Source organism: Crocodylus porosus, unplaced genomic scaffold, assembly GCF_001723895.1.
Source record: "Crocodylus porosus isolate Cpor-Errol unplaced genomic scaffold, CroPor_comp1, whole genome shotgun sequence".
NCBI classification, from domain to species: domain Eukaryota; kingdom Metazoa; phylum Chordata; order Crocodylia; family Crocodylidae; genus Crocodylus; species Crocodylus porosus.
In genome coordinates, this window is record NW_017728907.1 from 15,945,560 (window position 1) to 15,965,832 (window position 20,273).

The 20,273-nt window shown below is 45.2% G+C and overlaps 1 protein-coding gene across 1 annotated transcript in view; it reads right to left on the bottom strand.

The window, feature by feature from the left end:
* Nucleotides 1-20,273, bottom strand: part of ADCY10 (adenylate cyclase 10, soluble) — a 64,337-nt gene that overhangs the window by 22,910 nt on the left and 21,154 nt on the right. The window contains exons 14-23 of the mRNA XM_019530847.1: nt 18,516-18,708; nt 15,520-15,606; nt 14,482-14,765; nt 12,672-12,808; nt 9,312-9,446; nt 7,705-7,986; nt 3,075-3,140; nt 1,505-1,636; nt 1,349-1,408; nt 539-598 (exon numbers count right to left, since the gene is read on the bottom strand). Coding sequence (XP_019386392.1) covers nt 539-598; nt 1,349-1,408; nt 1,505-1,636; nt 3,075-3,140; nt 7,705-7,986; nt 9,312-9,446; nt 12,672-12,808; nt 14,482-14,765; nt 15,520-15,606; nt 18,516-18,708 — 1,436 coding nt within the window. The remainder of the gene's footprint in view (nt 1-538; nt 599-1,348; nt 1,409-1,504; nt 1,637-3,074; nt 3,141-7,704; nt 7,987-9,311; nt 9,447-12,671; nt 12,809-14,481; nt 14,766-15,519; nt 15,607-18,515; nt 18,709-20,273) is intronic.

The following is a 20,273-nucleotide window of genomic DNA, read 5'->3' on the forward strand; positions in this document are numbered from 1 at the left end:
CCGGCACCAGGCAGCGGCCTCCTCCCAGCAAGCGAGGAGTTAACCCCTTCCCACCACGAGCCCGCTTACCTCCGGCTGTGCTGGGGGTCGGCAGGGGGCTCGGCGGCTGCTGAGGGGGTGTCTGGGGGGCTTCGGGGGAGTGGGGGCGCAGCGGGCTTCACCCGCGTGTCTCTCACCGCTCCAGAGCCTACCTGAGTAGTCTTGAGTTATCTACAATCAACTTACTCCTCCTGAATTAGCATCACTTAAATGAAAGCAACCACACCGTTAAACTGCCCTCAAGTTCCTTTGTCCACACTGGTGCCACTGTCACTCACGTGGCACTAAGGCTTGTCTGTACCATAGTAGTGCTGCATCCTGATGAACATACTCCACCCACCACAGTAAATCTACTGATGTACTCAGCCACATGCTCCTGGAACACAGCACTGCTGGTCTACTGCTGAGGACCAAAGTCTGTTAAGCACAAATTTCTCTCTGCCACACTGATAGTCTTCAGCTAGTCTATTACAGCCAGGGAAGGTAAATGGAAAATTACCTTCTGCAATTTGTGGAATAATTGACCCTAATCCCCTGGAGAAAGCAGAAGAACGGTGATCTGAAAGTAAGAGAGCAAAGATCATGTTTATGTACGTGTTCAAGCAGTTTGTGCCCTATATAAGACAAAGGACCATACTGCATTCCTGGTAAAGAATCTTTACCCCCAGTGGTGGCCAGGAAACTTCCAGGAGATGGTTGTCTGGAGAAGAAGTGCACCATCAAGGATGAAGGTCCTAAATATGGCTGTACCCCAGCCAAAATTGCCTTATCTTACACAAGACTCCTTTCCGGAAACTACCCCAAAAGGGCTAATATTGGCTATCCACAGCTGGTATAGAACAGCATAGCTCTATGGCTATCTATGGGGCCATGCTTATATACACTAGCATGACATCTAATCCAAAGCATTTTGTGCCGAAACCCCTCCCCTCAACCCAGGTGCTGAATGATTTCACTATGCTTCTGGCCAACTCCTTCAGAAAGTGCATTTGATTAGTTAGAGGGAAGGGCAGGGGAAGTATTCAGCTTTTCCCAGCTGCCCATTTTTATTTCCCCCTTTTCTTAAATTTCATTATTTTCTACCTTGAATTTTTAAAGTTAATACAGGAGGCTGAGGACCAAACACCATCTCAGCTACCAAGAGGCAGCTCCCATTGATATCAATGGAAGCCCCATGTCCAATAAAGCTGGACTTGGACTTGTGCCTCACTATCCTCCTAATACAGCTCTGTTCAAGTTAACAGCTGTTTTAAGCATGATGCATTACAGTCAGGACCAGCTCCAGCTGGTCTATTACAGTCAAGGTTACCTTCTGTAGCACTTTGTGCCACTGACCCATGTCTCCTGGAATAATTAGGCATATGGATATCTGAAAGTAAGAGAACAAAGTGATCTAAGTGTGCAGGCAGTATATGGTTTATTTAAAACAAAGAAACACCCTGCCTTCCTAGTGACGAGCTCTTACCTTCACCAAGAGGCCTGAACATTCTAGAAGGCGAGTGTCTAGAGATGGTGCGCATAACCATGGCTGCGGTGTCTAAATACGACTGCACTCCAGAAAAGATACTACTGAGCTTATTTCGTGGTTCATGGATTTCTAAGTATACAAAGCGTAAGATATTAGTCTTCTTCAAAATGAAAGGCATCCTGTGAATACTGTAAAAAGTCTTATTGTAATTTCACCTCTACTGGAGGGAACTATTTTCAGAAGTCTTTCCTGCCCAAGTGCAGTGGGGCTGGACCTGACAATCTGTGAGGTCCCTTCTAGCCCCTAATAACTACGAAACTATGACCAGAAGTAATGTCACAACCAGTAGTATAACTAGGAGGTGGGGAAAGGGGCACCAACTTAGGAAGGGCACCAGAATTGCCCCCCACCCCCACAGAGTCCCTTCCCTGGCAGCGAGAGCAACCCCATGGCATAGCTCTTGAAGCAGAAGCAGCCCATAAATGGACACTGCACTGCTGCTTTAAGAGCAAGAGGTGGGAAGGCAAAGCATATGGTAGCAGCAGGAGCAGCACAACCAGGGACTGTTTGGTGTTCCTAGCATGAATAAGACTCCTGTGCTCCCTGTCCTTACCCCACTCAAAGCTGTGCCTTCCCACCACCCCTGTTCTCAAAAAAAGCCCCCCCACAACCTGGCCTCTTACAACAGTTTGCCCACGATGCAAGCTCTGCATCTTACATCTCTGGTAACAACCCAACTGTTCATCACATTCTCGTATCCAGCAGGTCTGGGCAGGATAAAGTATGGGAGATCTATCAAGAGTTCTAATTATTAACTTAAAACAATACCATACAGAACTCTAACGTATATGAGTCTGTCTTCTGCCAGACTTCAGACTAACACAACTAGCAACTTCTCTTCGTTAATCAAGGACATAAAGGCCAGTTCTTCTAAAGAATGCGTGCAAAAGTTATTTGGATATTTCAACATAATAGACAAAATTCACCCTGGTCTAACAGCACCAAAATACCTTTACTATTATCGCTAATTATTTTGCAATTGTCTTATTATACATTGCCTATATTTTCTTGGGGTTTTTTAAAATCTGGAAACCTCTGTGATATATATCTATAGAGAGAAAAATAATGTTTTCACATACGTTTTGTCAGGATATGTTTTCTCAGGAATTACTAAGACTGAAACTGAATCAGAGTATCTGCCCTGCTTCTATTCTTCCTGCAAGGCTTATCACAGGGTTTGGCAGAAATTGTTTTCATCCAAAACATGGAAGCATCCAATTGTATAGCACTCCCACGCTAGGTTAGGACATTGGTTCACTAATGACCCAGGGAAATAATAAATGTCTTCCCCTCTAAGGCTATATCATTCTCTCTTTGCCCATCTCAATATCTCAGTATTTCACCTCTCTCTCATTAATTTTTTTTTCAGTCTCTTATCCCATTAATCCAATAAATCAACCACTTCTTTCATCCCCTGCTTCCTGCAGCACTCTGGGGATTTCTCTTGTAGTCTCTCCTTGTTCCCTTTAAGGTTATTGTGGGTTCTTTATCTGACTGGACATTTTACCTTCATTTAACTCTGTGTTATTTTCTTGCAAACACATCACAGCAGGCTCAACTTTTCGGTCTAAACCTGCCAAATGGAAGACAGAAACAGATTGTGACATATAACAACAAAATGTGTCATGGCTCTTTATCATTTGTCTGGCGGTGGAGTCTGGAGACCAGAGTGCCATTGCACTAGATGTAAGATAGGTATAATAAAAAAGTTGGCCAGCTCCAAAGAACCTACAAGGAGCCAATTCTGCATCAGAACTAAATTCAACTGCAGGACTTATTAATGTATACTGCCTTGTTTGTTTTGAAGGGTGGATTTATTTCACCCTCCCTCCCTCTAGGTCTTGGCTTCTGCAGTGTTGTCCAGGCTAGTTCAGAACTTCTTTAATTTAACAGATACCAAAGACATGGAGAGCAAACATTAGTTTTAGTAGCTTCTCTTCTCAGCTTTCAATCACAGCTACTAACTGTGAGGCTTCTCAGGCATCTCAGATGCTCTACTATTCCTTAGCCTACCCCCAATTCTACCTCAGCTTACCAGCCTACCTCATTCTGTTGAGCTAACTGTGGTTCTTTCCTACCTCTGCTGCTTTCGCTCCATGTGTGAATCCATGAAGCATGTTCTTAATAATAAGATCAAGCCTAGCTTTATAGGGAAAATCATGCAAGAACTGACTTCTCTAGGCAGATTTCCATCAGAGACGCACAAAAAGATACTATGAACTCCATAGCATCAAGGAAAAATGCCAAATTCCATATACAATTCACAGGCCCCTAAATAAGATGACTAGAAATCATTGTTTCAGCTAGCAACATTTCCTCAGAACTATTGTTAAGGCTCTCTGAAGACCCAAGCAAATGACTTTACAACTTTTAGTGCTCATTTCATGCCTTATTCATCTGCCTAATACCTAGAAGCATAAGCATTTTTAAAGAAAAATGAAACTTAACTCTGGAGCATAATGTTGTGGCAAGGAGTGAATTTCCAGACAAATTCTATAGTCATGAAATCAGATTTTGGCACAGGCAGGAATCCCTTGGTAAACTGATGGCTCCCCAAAAGGCAGTTTCTTCCTCTGTATGCAGTCGACCTGCCTCTACAAGTCTGCGTGTTGCCACATTCTTCCACAACCTCAGTCTCCTCTCTCTCTGCACTAAACACTAGAAAGCAATGCAAGGAAATCCATGGGAAAGGCCCAAGAGCTGATGGGGTACAGAAGGATTTGAAGGATATAGGGTTGAAGTGGGAAAGTATAGAAAAAGAACAAAGAAGTGCCCCTGTGATGGATTGTGTGATGGAATAAGGAGGAAACAGGAATATGTGAAGTGGGAGGAAAGAGGGGTGAGGGGTAGCAAAACTGTCTGATGTTTCCTGAGACTAGAAGATGCCTCTATCCATCAGTCCCAACACCTCAGAATATGCCACAAACAGCGAGAACTTGAGAAATGTGGTATGGAGTAATTGCCAACACAGCCCTGTTCTCTTGAATACTGCAAAACAGCCCTGCTACGTTTCCTGCCACATGGTATCACAGTCCCTTGGAGAGCCCAGACTCAAGATTGTTTTATAAACTAGGATGTTCAATAACCTTCAAATGAGGGAGACTCAATTTTTCCTAGAGCTATGGCAGTGACCAATGAGGCTGCTTCACTGAATGGATATTCCTCAGGTTGCTCAAAAACAAGTTCCTGGTCCTCTGGTATCTCTAGCGACATCTCAATTGCATAGCGGTGGAATGAAATGAAGTCCCCTTCACCACAACGCTTGCATTTGTGGGCCTGCTTCTGTAGGTAAGCAGCACATTTGTGATGTAACGCTTCTTTCTGGCTCTTCAGCCAGAGCTCGTAGGCTGCTTCCTGCATCAAGGCCATGCAGAACCCCATGCCGCTGCACTGCATCACTGCCTGCTCCAGTCTGATTCTGTTAGCCACAGATATTTGGACACCTTCAAAAAAACACAGATTTCTAAATTAGCTCAGTCACTGAGGGTGCTATGCTTCCACTGTAGCCATAGATGAAACTGTTTACACTGAAGGTTTAAAGCTGCACCCTTGTTGGGTTGTTAGTAGCTGTGATTGAACCCAGGACCTCTAGATTTTAAAGGTATAAACCTCAATCCCTGAGCTGATAGGCCATTATACAACACAGAAGTAGTTTAGTGGGATACAGGTATATAACGTACCTGGACAATAAATCAAAATTTTAAAAAAATCAAGCATAATAATTTAGCTCACCACACCTCACTTTGATCTCTATTCAGCCATAAAGTATACTGGTGTTTGATGGACTAAAAGGTTTACTTAAGTGATTTAGGAACAAAGAACTGGAAGGAACATCCTGGGACATTAAATCCAGTCCACTGATCACAGGCAACCATGTCATGTAATTGCTTTTGTGGACTGATCAAGTTCCATATTAAAAATAGTTAGCTCTTTTTTGTGTCCACCAACACTATGAGAAAGGTGTCCCAGAACTGTACTCCTGATTGTTAGAAGCCACCTCCTTATTTCCAGCTTCAATTTCTCCACAAACAATTTATGCCCATTTGTTCTTCTGCCCATATTGTCCTAAATTTAAATAGTCATTTTCCCACTCTGGCATGTTTATTTCCATATAGTGATGTCAATACAGAGATGTATCCTATCCCTGGCTTGGTTTTTTTGGTTTGCTAGGGTATTGGCAGGGAGCCAGGCTGGGCCTGCAAAATGTGGGGGGGAATCCCTTCCCCCACCCAGACCTTTTGATAGCGGTAGGTAGCAAAAGCTGCTGGTTCAGCTTTGCAGTGGCCAGAGCTGAAGGGGTGGAATGAAGCCCCTTATGCCGGTCCAACTTGTCTCCCCACAGTACCCCAGCCAAGGCAGTTGGAGGAAGCCCACAAAGCAAGGAGGCTCTATTCTACCCTGCCCGCCCCCCTCCAGCTCTGGCCAGGCAAAGCCCAGCTAGCAGCTCCATGCTGCTCCCTCCCCCTCTGAACAGCCACAGAGCTGGTGGGGGGACATGGCTGGAGAGAAGGGCAGTTTGTCAGCTTCTAAGGAGGCTGCTAAAGCACCCCTGCCTGCTGGTAGGGCTATGTGAAATGTTGCCCAGCATTTTGTTTCAAAGCTGTTTTAATGCGTTTCAAGCTTGAAACAGTGAAATCAAAATGAAACAAAAGCCTTTGAAACAGCTTCAAAAGGAAACATTCAAAACATTTTGAGTTTCGAAGCCAGGCTTACTGGCTTCAGTGCCAGTCCTAGCCAGCAGCATCTGCCTCTTCTCATCCGGCAGGCAGATTGGGCTGTAGGAGCTGTGCCGGAGTCCTCCTGGGGGTGTGCCAGATGACAGTGCAGCCCGCACCCAGTGCCGGGAAGATCGGTGCTGCTGCTGGCCCCAGGCAGCAGCACATGGCTCCTGTCACCCAGCAAGCAGATCGGGGTCATGCACCCCCACAAGGACTCAGGCAACAGCCCCCACAGCCCTCGCAGGGCTGCCAGCAGGCCCGCGACATGCCTGCTGGCTGACAGGAGCCAGGTCCTGTCGCCTGGGGCTAGTGGGTCCGGGGCATATCAGATGGTGCGGGGACCCACCGCCCCGATCCCGGGGCAGGGGAGGGTCCCTGCACCAGATGACCTGCCCTGGAACCCCACCCGGATTCGGCTCTGGTACAGGGGACCAGCAGCAACGATCTTCCTGGTGCTGGTCCCAGGTGGCAGCATCCAGCTTCTCTCATCTGACAGACAGATCAGGGGCTCACACGCCTGGGAGGACTCCAGCACAGCCCCAGAAGCCCTCCCAGGGGTGCAGGTGAGCCCCCGATCTGCCTGCCTGCTGCATTTATGTTTCCCCATAATAACCTATGGGTGAAAAATTGAAACGGCATCGAAACAGCAAAACAGGTTTGACGAAACAAAACAGAAAACTACTTTCGAAATGAAACAAAACTCAAAACGAAACACTGTTCTGTCAAATCGTTGAAATGGAAGTCGAATTGGAACAATGCTGTTTTACACAGCTCTACCTGCTGACCAAGGCTGGCGTAGGCAGGCTCAATCCCCGGCAATTCATCAGGCATAATACATCTGTTGGGTCGGGGGTAGAGATGGGGTCTCTTAACTCATGGTGCTTTGTATAAAATGCCATGAGTTAGAGTGCAGCTCCTTAGTGTCTCTAGGCACCCAAAGAGACTTCCCTAAGGTCACACTTCCTGCCTCTGGTTGCATAGGAGTTGAGGTTTCTGAGGTTAGTGTATTGACAATATCACTTGTAATGCTGCAATAAAATAAGGTTTGTTTAAAATATTCTTGGGATTTTGTTTTATATTTTATATTTTAAAAGGGAAGAGAGTCAATAGTTACACTGAAATGAACGTCCCTTGTGACTTTATTGTGCAGTGTGATCTGAGATTTGGTTGTGTCAGCTGTGACCATAGAATAGGGTCCACTGACGGTGCATTTGTAAACAGCAAATACAAAACCTACAGGCAAAAATATTCGATGATCTTTACAATCTACCCATCCTAGGCACTGGCCTGCATGTTAGCAGGAAGGATTCACACAGCACTAGGAATAGTCCCCTGAGGACACAACCCAGAAGCAAGTGAGATTTCAACGCGCTTTTGATAGCCACTCAGCATCTTTGCTCCTTTACTAGCTCCACTTACCTATTCCTTTCCCTGTTAAATTCATTTTCTTTACAGGATCGTAAACATCTAACAAGGATAAATCATGTACCGCTGCAATCTGGAATTCCCTTCCTTGCTGGAAACACTTAAAGATGTTGGCCTCAACCAAGGCTGCCAGGGTCTGGATCATCTTATTTTTAGTCCATTCTGGGAGGATATGGAACAGCAGCTCTGTAGTGAAATTTTGCCCAATGACTGCTGCACACTTCACAATCATCTGCTCCGAAGGACTCATGTTGTCTATCTCAGCCAGTGCAATTCCTGCAAAAGCAAGTCACCCATTTCCATTTTGCTTGCTCCTGTGAGAGGATGGTTATGGTGGTGAGGGCATGGAAATCCTGACTGGATCCTTGTCCTCTTTATTCTTGACAACTAAACAGAGCTGTGAAAGCTCCCTCCTCATTTGTCAATTGTGGAAGCTGCCTTCACTGGTTATAGGGAAACTATCCTTTTTACTTTTTTCCTGCCCTTGATCCAGAACCCACTATAAATGGTCAGTCAGTTGATTTGACTGCGGGTTTATTAAGCAGACCATGTTATATTAATGCATGTAATTATTTGTTCTTCATGTGTCAAAAGCAGCTTCCCAGACTACTAGCACAATTCTGTGGCTCCAAAGTACCCTCAATCAGTGTGACCAGTATGAGGAAAAAAATGCCTTGGATAAACACTTAATTTGTTTCAAGTCAATCAAAAATAGTTTTGAATTCAAGTATTGAATTTGGTGGATGGTTTGGACAAGAAGTGTTGGAAAATTTTACAAGACTTGAAAAATTGTGTTCAAGATGTATAAATATCTTGATTCAATATGCCAGCAGCAGGGACTCGGAGAAAGTCTGTTCACCAGGGCCCCCCTTGGAGTCACCAGGAACAATGGCCACAAGCTGAGGGAGGACAGGTTTAGGTTAGATATTAGGAAGAACTAGTTCACTGTAAGGTGGCCAGAGCCTGGAATAGGCTTCCCAGAGAGGTGGTGCTCTCACCTTCCCTGGAGATCTTCAAGAGGAGACTGGGCAGGCACCTGGCTGGGGTCTTATGCCCCCTGCCACCCCCAGTGCTCCTTCCTGCCCATGGCAGGGGGTCGGACTCGATGATCTGTCTAGGTCCCTTCCGACTCATCGATTCTATGATTTGAGGCCAAATTCGGCATAGTTTCTTTTTTTTTAAATTAGAAGTAAAACAATAAAGGTTTATTTAACTTCAAAGTAAGAGAGTGTGTGAGTGTGTGTTTCAACAAGAAAGGCAAAACATTTAACTATCTGGTCAACCCAAAGCAGAATTTTGCTCTACATCAAACTAGAAAATTAATTCCCTGCACAGTTTATATGGATTATTGGACTGGAGCCATGGAGTGATATCCAGAACACACAGGACTTTACAGGGCTGGATCTCAAGATCCAAACTTATTCCCTGACAGGAAAGGTCAGTCTGTCTTTAAAACTCAGAATCACCCTTCTCTGCAGTGTTTCATACCTGCACTGTCTGCAGCTTTCACGTTTCCATACTTTTTAAGCTGCTATCCTTGAGGGGGCAGGGAGGAGCATTATACAGCCCCCAGATCAAAGAAGCCAGGCTCAGACCCTCACCTTTTAATGAAGGGGGAAGTGTTATATTCTGCAACTTCACATTCTGACAGATGGTACAAATGTATAACTCTTTCTCTGTGCTCTCTAAACTGGTGGATGATGACGTTTTGAAGGGCATGCCTTTGACTGGATTGGCTGCATGAAGAGAAAAACAGAAAAAGCAAGACTGGGCAAGATCCGCAAGGACATCATACAGCCATTTTATTATACCCACTCCTTTATGGAAAATGGACAAAAGGCCTGTGGAGGGAGTATCATCTTGAATTCCAAGCAGTGAACACCCGGTTCATGTCCTGAAGGAGGACAGAAACAGAACCTGAAGAGGTTCCATCCTTTATGTCAGGGGTTGGCAAGCTATGGCCCATGGGCCAGATCCAGACTGCAGAACCATTGGATCTGGCATGTGAGCCTATGTGGCTTTGGCAACATTCAGTGACAAGGGGCTTCAGTGGTGTTTATTTGTTGAGTGGCAGAGGGAAGCAGTGGCAGTGGCAGTGGCAGTGGCAGGATCATTCCAGCCATGGGAGGATCTAGAGTTTTGAAAAGGGGGTTGCAGATGAAGAGGTGCATCATCACATATAAAACAACACATATTTTTCTCCAGTTAAAAAGTTTTATTAATATGTTAGGGGCCTATGGCTGTACTACTCAGTTTAAGATTGAAGCAAAAAACTATTGGAATAATTTTAAAATGATTTGTACCGCTGTGAAATACAATATTCATTACTAAGTGCAGGTAACAGACAGCAGAATTTCAGAACAAAGGGTAGTTTGACTAGTGGAATATCAAGGCCATTAAAAAGAAGAGAGGGTCATTAACACCTGTGGAATGAAGAATTTAGAAGGGATTAGGTAGATTACAATGAGCCATGAAGTCAAATGACTTCTTCAGTACTTCCTAACTAGAAATGCTGCTGCCACTGCCAGGAAATTGGTTTTAAACTTTGGACAGAGCAGGAATCTAAGGGGAAGAAGATGAAAGTGCACCCCCCTGGATCTGCTTCCGTTTCCAGCCAACCCACACAAAAAGTGAATGGACTATTGCTCTATATTTTTATAGCTAGTGTAACTGCAAACGCTATTATAAATATCTAGCTCTTTGAAAGATTTTTTTTCTCAGTGATATGTCAGACCCACAGATTAATGATGTAATGTACAGAGAAATGTTTCCTTTAATGTTTTAAATCTGAATGTTACTGATAGTAGGAAATCAATGATTAACAGCCAGTTAACCAACTGAGTCTTATCTGCCAAATTCAATCTTTTGCCATTCAGTAACAAACAAAAATATTCAGATAATCCAAAACTAACAAAGTTAATATATAACTAACAAAACAGTATAAACCAAAAAGAAAAAATATAAGAATACAAAGTAATAATTTTCTTACCAAGTTTCCTTCATCTACCTTCTCTCTGAGGTGGAGAGTAATCCTGCTGATTTTACACCTCTATTCCCCACGTGAGTATTTTGAAGTCTAATTTATATAGTCTAGGGAGTAAGGGTGGAAACATCCAAGGAATCTCTCTCCTGAAGACCCCACAGAACCAGGCAAAGCCAGTTCTTCAGTTAAACAAAGCTGAACATCCTAGGAAAATCCAACTCTTAGGATGTTTGCCTCTTCATTTGGACAACTAATTGGTACTAGCTCATAAATTGCTCAACTAACACACTTATGTGTTCCACACTAGCTAAATTAAAGCTCATTAACACATTGTTTTTTTTAGCAACTGTCAGAGAAGTCTAAGAAAACAACCCTTGGCATAAGCATGCAATCAAAGTGCATAATTCAATAACCATCAACAATATACTGAACTGAGCCTACAGCATGCAATTTATGTACAATCTTGTTGTCTGTAATGTATGTAAGCAACTTGCATGTCAACAGTTGTTTTAGCATGCCATTGAGTCCCATGTTTTATTATTATGAGAAGCTGTAACAATGCATTGAAAAAGGCATAGCACAGAGCTGACATCTATTATTAAAGTTGTTACCATATAGCATTATAACCCTCCTTTTCAGTGGTTTATAACAAAATCCTAGTTTTGTCAGGATTTAAGCTCTGGGGTCGTAATTTTCCAGGTTTGGCTTTTGCTTTACACTGGGTACTTTTGAAATATTTGGTTTAAAGTGGTACAGGTGTTTTGTCAGTGGATTTTTCCCATTGTAAAACAAAAAAAATACATGCTCCCATCTCTTTAGAATAGCTTTAGCAGCTAAAGAATTTGAAGTAGAAAAAGAAATTTGATCAGGGAAATTCACCTGAAGTCAAACAATTGTTTTTCAGTGAATCAATTAAAATCCATCTACATTTGTTGAAGTCATAGTAAAAAATAAACAAACAGACTGTCTTGTTCATCTATGCAGTAGGATTTATTCCATGGTTAGTCACTTTCTTTCCTAACCACAGGATCTCCAAGTTCAGTTTATGGCTATATTACACTGTTTCCAGGCTCATATAAGCATCTGGTAATTTTTTTTTCCAAATCAACCGCACAGAAGTAACAGAAATGAGTTCTCCTCTTCCTGTTGGTATTTCTCAAACTATTCCTTGGCTAACAGAAAAAAACACTAGGCTGGGAAATGAGAAACAATGAGGTTTCTCCCCATTGTTTAGTATTAATCCTGATTAAGGAGCGATACCCTTACCCTAGAAGGAGGCATATCCCCCCCATCATCTAATGTGAAAAAACTAAAGCCAAGAGAGGCTGCACAAGGTCATTTCCAGTACAGCAGAGAATAGGAGCCAAGTCATGTGGAGGGAGGTGAGAGGAAAACAGAGCACTGTGGGATTCTGGAGGATTTATACGTGCCCTGTCCCTGTGCGTACATAACAAGAAGTGAACTGTTCAAAAATAATATCTCATTCCAAGAGGTTCTATTTTGGAGCACTTCAGCCAGTTTTGGAACATTTCAAAGGACATGTACATTTGTATAACTGGCCCTTTGAATTATTTCAAAGGCATTTGAAAAATGTCACTTCTTACTTGTGTCCACACCCCGCCATAACCAGGAACAGAAGTCAGGACACCTGATAGCATTCTACTGTTGCCAGAAAGCTGTTGCACATCGTGGATTTTTCAGTATCCATTTCCCCTGCTTACACTGGTGCCCTTGCCCTTGGCCCCCACCCCCACCTCCATCTCTCTCTCTCTCCTTCCTTCTTACATTATCCCTCAATATGTCTCCTCCTTGTCCCAAGCACCCTCATTTGGTTTCCTGCTTTCCCTGAACCCCACCAATCAGTGGTTAACAAATGTCCAAAGAAGGAGTGAGAAATACTATAGAGGATGAGTTATGCTCTTGACTACAGTATAAAATGGTTCACAGCATGTGAAAAAGTAAATGAAGAGGAGCTTACTAAAAAGTTTCTCCCACTCATCCTCTATTTCTTCCTCTTCATCTAGCACATGGAACATGAGGGCGTTGTGTAAATAGAGGTTCCGTAGCAGCTCTTCACAATAATATGGGATTCCATGGCTCCTTTGTATCAAGAACCTACAGAGCAGTGAAATGGTCCTTTACTGATCCAGTACAATAAAGGAATGAAACACATTTCAGGTGATAGAAGCCACTTTGAAAATGTTGCTCCAAGTGTGCACCTTTTGGATTAAACCTCCATTGCAAAGTTGTCTATTATTGGAGGGTATTGAACTTGGTGACCCAGGCAGTCCACTCCCCTCATGTTCCTAGGAAATCTAAGCAGTCCTGAAGACACAGAATGTTTCCTAGACTAAATAAGCAGCAGCATTAGGGCAGGGAATTAGCCTCTTAGGAAAACAACTTCATATTAATGAGATAATGAGTTTAAATACAATGAGCCATATCTTTTGCTGGTGTAAAGTTAATGGAAATAGGCCAGCCTACATCACCTTATGATTAGGCTCCTATTTTTTTTAAGCATATAAACCTATGTATCATTAAAAATTTTACACCTCAGCTTACCACAAATTAAAGTACTGATGGCATTTGTACACATGCTTGCCCGCAGTGCTGGGCACTTTTAAAAGTGCCCAGCGCTGTGGTGTGTGCATTTGTATAAAAAGTGAAATGCACATTAGCATTAAGAAAATGGCAGCAGCACATTTTTTTAACTAAAACACATCAAAAGTGTTTTAGTTCAAAAGCACACCACTGCCATTTTCTCAGTACTAACGTGCATTTGGTCATTTGTAGAAATGCATGCAACACAATGCCAGGCATGTCAGATTGTGTGCAGAACAGACTCAATTAATTGAGTCTGCTCCAACATGCCGGAGATCCAGCACATTGGAGCAGACAAATGTATGTGAATAAATGTCCTGAAAGCTTAGATGAGCTCTACTACCTCATCACTCAGTGAATACTACATTTGGCCCCACAAAGTTCTAAGCCTTCATTACTCTCCTCTAATATTTTCCTTTAAATGCCTTTCTTCCTTCTCCCACTGTACTGCCCTATTGGCAGGAAAACATTTCCCAATAAATTGCATCCAGTCCAGGGATGGGCAAAATGGCAGATCCAGCTAGCACTCAGACTCCATTTCCCAGTAGTCCCTGCCCAAGTCACTGCAGCCAGTTTCCTTGGAAACCCCAGGAGCAGCGTGGCCATGACAGAATGGGGCCAGAGTGTCCAGGGAGACTGGCCCCAGCAGCCCTGGCAGGGCATGTGGCTGGACAAGGAGCTGCTGCGGGGATGGGGCCAGGGCCAGGGCCAGGGCCAGGGCCAGGATCTTGCAGCAATGACAGCATGGTCCAGAGCCAGAGCAGAGCTGTGATCTGCCTGCATGCCCTGCCAGGGCAGAGCTATGATTCATTGCCTGAATGCTGCCCCTGTCCAGGTATGTGGGCAGCAGATCACAGCTCTGACCTGGCTCCAGACCACACTATCACTGCTGCAAGACCCCTGCCGCAAAGCAGCTCCCCAGCTCAGCCACTGCTCTGCCAGCACTGCTAGGGCCAGTCTCCATGGAAACCCTGGCCTCACACTGTCACAGCCCCACCACTCCTGGGGTCTCCATGGAAACCAACCACAGCAATGCAGGCAAGGCTTCTGGGAAATGGAGTCCACTGCAGACCCAATCTGGACCATGGGCCAGACTTTGTCTGCCCTGATCTAGTCCCTACGTTGTCTTACAAATAAGACAATGTGGCTTACTACTGAGAACACAGAGCAAGTATTTTGTTACTTACGTTTCTAGTTCCCTAGGGATACTAACTACTCCAAGGTCCTGGCAAGCTTTCTGCAGGATCACAGAAGGCTTCAGCTCTCTCAGCTGAACATAAGTGGTTTGGGGGCTCTTTATGATGTTTACTGCAGAGGGGCAAGGCTGCCGTGCTCTGTAGTGGAAAGGTGATAATGCCATGATCATAAAGATTGGGACCTTGGAGAGCAGGTTTTCCAAATATTCCCAGGAGGCAGAGTCAATGAACTGGGCTTCATCAATGACAAAAATGAGAAGGTCTTTCTTTACTGCCTGAAAAAAAAAACCCAAAGAATCCCCGAATAAGGTGTTGCTTCAATGCTGAGGTGTTTGTATTCAGGCCTAGACTGGGATATAAGGCTGTCATAAAGACCACCCCGACTCTTGTGACTGCTACTTCAACTATTGGGTGGAAGAGCAGCTGTAACACCCTTTTGTTGGTTAAATCAAGTACTGGGATCTTCATAAACGTGAATCTATGGTCCCTCCTTTGTTCTATTCCTAAACCACCCTCAAAGTGAATGTTTCATAGTGTATGCCTCACTTCAGCCATGTAGCCCACTGGCCCTTCCCCACTCATGCAGCCCCATATGTGAGGCTTAAGTGGGTAACGTACCAGCCCTCATGTCAGGGGCAATGTCACCTCCCCTAATTATACTTTAATTGCTACTTTGGGGTGTGGGTTGTATAGGAGAGAGAGGAGAACCAAACTCTCAGACAAAGGCTAGAGCCAATTTAATAGACTATCCATGCAGTAAACTATGTTGGAAAAGAGGTCAAGTGCCACTCTACAAGAAGAGATCTGTCCAGCTCCAGAGAACATGGCCTCTAATTTTATATATGCTTGAGTGAAGATTTGTAATGGGAATTAAAGTAGGGGCCATAAGGAGGAAATGCTTAAACAAAGGGTCCCAGGTACAACCATATTTCTAGCCTGCTGACACACTGTTCACTAGCAGAATCTAAAATTCCTAGATGCAGGGTCAGGATGTTACTTTGCTGTTTCATGATGGAGCAGATTACTCACTGTCTGTAATATTTCCATAAGAAATTTTTCCATTTTTATTTTTCTTTCTTCACTGTCCATTTTAGAAACCTCCTCCGAGATGGGAAACTAATCAGAACATCAGAACAGTTAGTTACAGACATGGTATTCCTGCCAGTCATACATACATTCAGCAGAAGAGGCTTTAGGGAAAAGTCCCTCAGCTTATGGAGGTCCAAGTGTTATTCCCAGTGTCTACCATTTTACACAGAAACTACACAGTATAGAGTATGAGGTGCTGTGGGTTCCACCATCAGTCTAAAATCAACACAGCTGAACAGTGAAGCTACCAATAGTCCTGCCCTCAACTGGGGGATTATAAAAGGAAGCCAAAGGCTGCTGTTACTAAAGAGGAGATTTTCTAATTGAAAGAAAATTTTTCACCTCCCAAGTCAAATCAGCCAAATCAATTCCAAATCTGTGTGAATCATCCAAGAACCATATGTGGCCCTGCTGACAGCAAGTACCCTCCACCCCAGCCTGGGGCTTCAGATACTTCCAAATCCTTTGGCAGGCATCCTGCATGCAGGCCCTAACCCAGAGACTTGGGGCTCAAAGGCCTCCAAGTTTCACTTGCCCTCGACTGTATGGCTGCAGGAGTAAGATAGGGAGAAGTCTCCCATTTCCATAAAGTGTGGGTGTAGCTGAGATTCTCCCACTGGAAGCTAGATTGGGAAGCTAACTATGAGGCTTTCGTAGGGAGTCTTGTCCACAAGCAGACAAAGGTACAACCCTCCACTACACAGTGCCATTTTAATTGAATTACCTTGGTCAGGGTATTTCCCCTGCCACCATCGTGGTCATGGTATTTCCACTGTCAGGTAAGTAAAGAGGAGATTGCCAGCAGCAAAGTCCAGCAACAGCCAGGGAGCATGGAAAGCCAAATGTTAGAATTGGCTAGATCAGGGTTGGCAAAATATGGCCCACAGGCCACATCCAGCCCACAAGACCATTCTATCTGGCCCGTGGGGCCCCTAAAAATATTTAGAAAATTAAAATGCATCTGTCCTTGGTTCCTGTCAAAGATAATAGGAACCAAGGGCAGTAGGACCAAGGGGAAGCCCTGGATGGCTTCTTCAACAGCAGGGCCTGCCTGGCCCTGACCCCACCCCTGCAGCTAGAAGCCCCAGTAGGGGCGTCTTGCCTGGGACCATGTGGCTGCCCCCCCATGGGAAACTCAGGTAAGTGGGGGGTGGGGCAGGAGACGAGCTGCTGCTGAGCGCAGGGAAAAGTGGCCCCTCCCCCACCCCATGTCCAGAGCTCCCTGCTGCAGCCACTTGCAGCTGGGATGGGGCTGGCTGGAGCAGGCACAGACAGCCCCATGCAGATTGCGAGTGGCTGCAGCGTGGGACGCTGGGCACAGGGTGGGTGAGGGGCCACTTTTCCTGTGCTCAGCACCAGCTTTTAACCTGCCCCACTGCCAGCCTGGGCCCCATGCCGGCTCTGGGCTTGTTGCCATGAGTAGCCCTGACAGACATCAGCTGCAACCCCCCTGCTTGCTGAGCCAGGCAGTTTGCTGCTGCTGCCCAGCATGCAAACTCTGGGCAGACAGCAGCAGCCAATGCTGCCTGGTGCGGCAAGTGTGGGGCCACAGCTGCTGCTGCCACAGCACAGCCCCAATGGGCAAGCCCAGAGCCAGTGTGGGGCCCAGGCTGGCACTGGGGCAGGTTACAAGCTGGTGCTGAGTGCAGGGGAAAAGCGGCCCTCACCTGCTCTGTGGCCAGTGCCCCACACTGTAGCCATATGCAGCCCACTTATGGCTGTCTGTGCCTGCTCCAGACAGCCCCACATGGGCTGCAAGTATCTGCAGCAGCCACAGGGCAGGTGAGGGGCCACCTTTCCCCACCGTGCTCAGCACCAGCCAGTGAACAGGGGGTCAGGGCTGTGTGCTGCCCCCCGCCTGTACCATGGGGTTGGGGGGCACTGGGAGTGAGCAGGTGTGGGAGCAGGACCCGCACCTGGGTCCCAGGGTCAGCGCCAGCAGGGCCCAGAGCAGGGCGGCAGGGGTACAGGGTCCCGGCTGGCAGGAACTCTATGGAGCCTGACCAGCTCCCTCCTCTCCCTGCTGGTGCAGCCCAGCTTGGCTCCACAGACCCCTGCCAGCCTGCACCCCGCTCTGGGCCCCACCAATGCTGGTCATGGGACATTGGTCTCAAGATTGGTCTCAAGGGGGCGGGGCATCTGTCATGGGGCAGGGCTACCCATGCAGCCCTCAACAGCTTGCCACAACTTGGTAAGCAGCCCTCCACCCAAAATAATTACCTGCCCCTGAGCTAGATGCAGCTGTGCTGTAGAGAGAGGGTCAGCTGATTAGAAGGGGCTGCACTTTGAGGCACTTAAAAGCCCCATCTCTCCAAGGGGTAAAGAGAGACTTGAGAGGGAGCTGAACTCCCCAGAGGCAGGGAAGTTACCTGGGAGACCCCAACCAGCACTGAATGCCTGAAACAGAGAGCAGTGAGAGCCCCAGTAAGCAAGGGCTGAGTTGACCCAGGTTTGTTTACCCTGAGAAGGGGAGGGTTTTGTTAATGATTGCATGCTTTTTTTTCCCCCATTATGCGTTTACCCCAAGCATAGTGGGCTTGTGTTAAAATTGTAGCTTCCTTTTCACATTCTCGTTTGAACCAGTGGAGCAGGTGTGGCTAGAAAGAGATGAGGCAGCCACGGAGTGCTATAGAGGCATGGTAATGAGCCCTGCCAGGAAGAGAAACCCAAGATGGAGAAGGGCAAATTGCCTGAACCAGGGAGAGGTTAGAGAGGAGAGTCTGAGGCTGGGAAGGGTGAACCTAGTTAGGCTCCAGCCAGGAGGGCACGACAGCTGCCATGATATATTTCATGAACAATCACACTGTGGTCCAGTGTGCAATTTCAAGGCAAAAAAAAAAAAAGGTGTAATATAGAATCAATGTGAACCTGGGTAAAGAATGACAATCAATTCCACAGGCAGGCTTTTTCTTCCAAGTTAAGATTTCCACTATTACCTTAACAAGAAAGAAGTTATTCAGGAGGCAATAGCAGGTCTCATCTGCCACATCTCGGAGTTTGCTTTGGAGGGTGCGCTGTCTTGCATCATAAGATTTACAGGCATCAATCCCCAAGAACATGGCCATGAGTGCCCGGATGCCAAAGAAGTTCTGATTTACATTTATCTTTGTCAGTTCCATAGCAACAATTCTGTAGAGTAAAAATGAAAAGGACTAAGAAATCTCTATCAAGAAAAGTCAGAGCATTCTGAGAGAGAACTGTAGATATAGAAACTATTGCTTATTACAAAAACATCTAGACACACATAGCAATAATAACACTTCTCCTGGGCACATCACAAAAGAAGTTAGTGTCACTGTTCCCATTTCACGGATGGGGAAATAAAGGTATGGCAAAATGAAGTGATATGCTCAAGGATTACCCACAAGAAAGTAGAAGAGCTGGGAAAAGCACCTAGGTCTTCTGAGTCTGCAGACAGAGCTCCACTGAGTAGGTGTCACTGTCTGCTCACAAAGCAACCTTCAGACTGAAGAAAGAATAATAGAAGTAGGTTTCTTCAACCCTTTATGATTCATCTCCAACTGCAAAAAGCTTTTCCCCATCTGATTTTCTTCGTAGATAAAAGACGAGAGATTGATTTCCTCCATATCTGGTTAAAATAACCAGAGCTCAGTCCCTAACTTATTACCTTTTGCTCTCATATGAGAGATGCAAGATTAACAGCCCTAAAGTGATCTCTAAACACAGAAAAGACTTGATCAAGTAAATCAGCTGAAGAAAAAGCCAGGTAATCAAAAAGCAAGATAGGTTAATTCTTTGAAACACAGAAGTGCCTGCCCAACCATAACAACCACAAAAGGTGCCTTTCCAAACTTCTCAGATTGCCTTATTTATTGAAATGAATGCAGTTATTGGGTATTGGAGTGCATAGTGAGACTATTTGTTTAATCTTCCCTTTGACTGCATTGACAATTCTGGTATTGAAATACTTGAACTAAAAAAAAAATTACAGAATCTTCCTTACCTTTGTAAAAGGTATGTTGAAGTCAACAGAAGCTGGGGTTGTAATGAGGCCAGGTCAGGACCCTGGACCCAGACAGTCTCTATCAAAAGATCAAGGCAAGCCATCCCCAAAACAAGCACAACCTGCTTCAAGACCAGAGCAGTGCCCTGGTCTCAGCTGGGCTGAGTGAGACAGTCACAGCAGCCAATCCCCGCTGAAGCCACAAGCAGCAGGCCACACCTGCTCCAGCCCTTAAAAGCCAAGCCTAGACCACAGCGTCCTTGTCTGGGTGAAGGTGAAAGTTTTAGCTCCTGACCTTCTGTATGTTTCCTTGCCAGCTTTTTGGTTTTTATTCCAGCTTTTGACTCAGGAAAAATACTTTGAACTTAATTCCAGTTCTTTGCTCATAATTCTGGTTGACATTTGGCTCTGGCTTTTGGTTTTTGATTCTGGTTAACACTCAATTTAACTTGTCTCCCTTCCAACCCTGGCTCATCCTGACTTTAGCTACAGCTTCAGAATACAGTCTGGACATCCAACCACTCTGGATCCCAGTTCCCTAAGGAGCCCACTTAGACTATACCTGCAGTTTGGATAACTAACCTAGGCTAAACCAACCTGTAACTATCTTATAGTTTTTAGCAAAGACTTTATATTATTTTCCCTTTTCTGTATAACTGCCGCGTGGCACTCTCACATTTATGTAACCTTGAAGTCTTGACTGTTAATCAAAATGAACGCTTTGTACTTT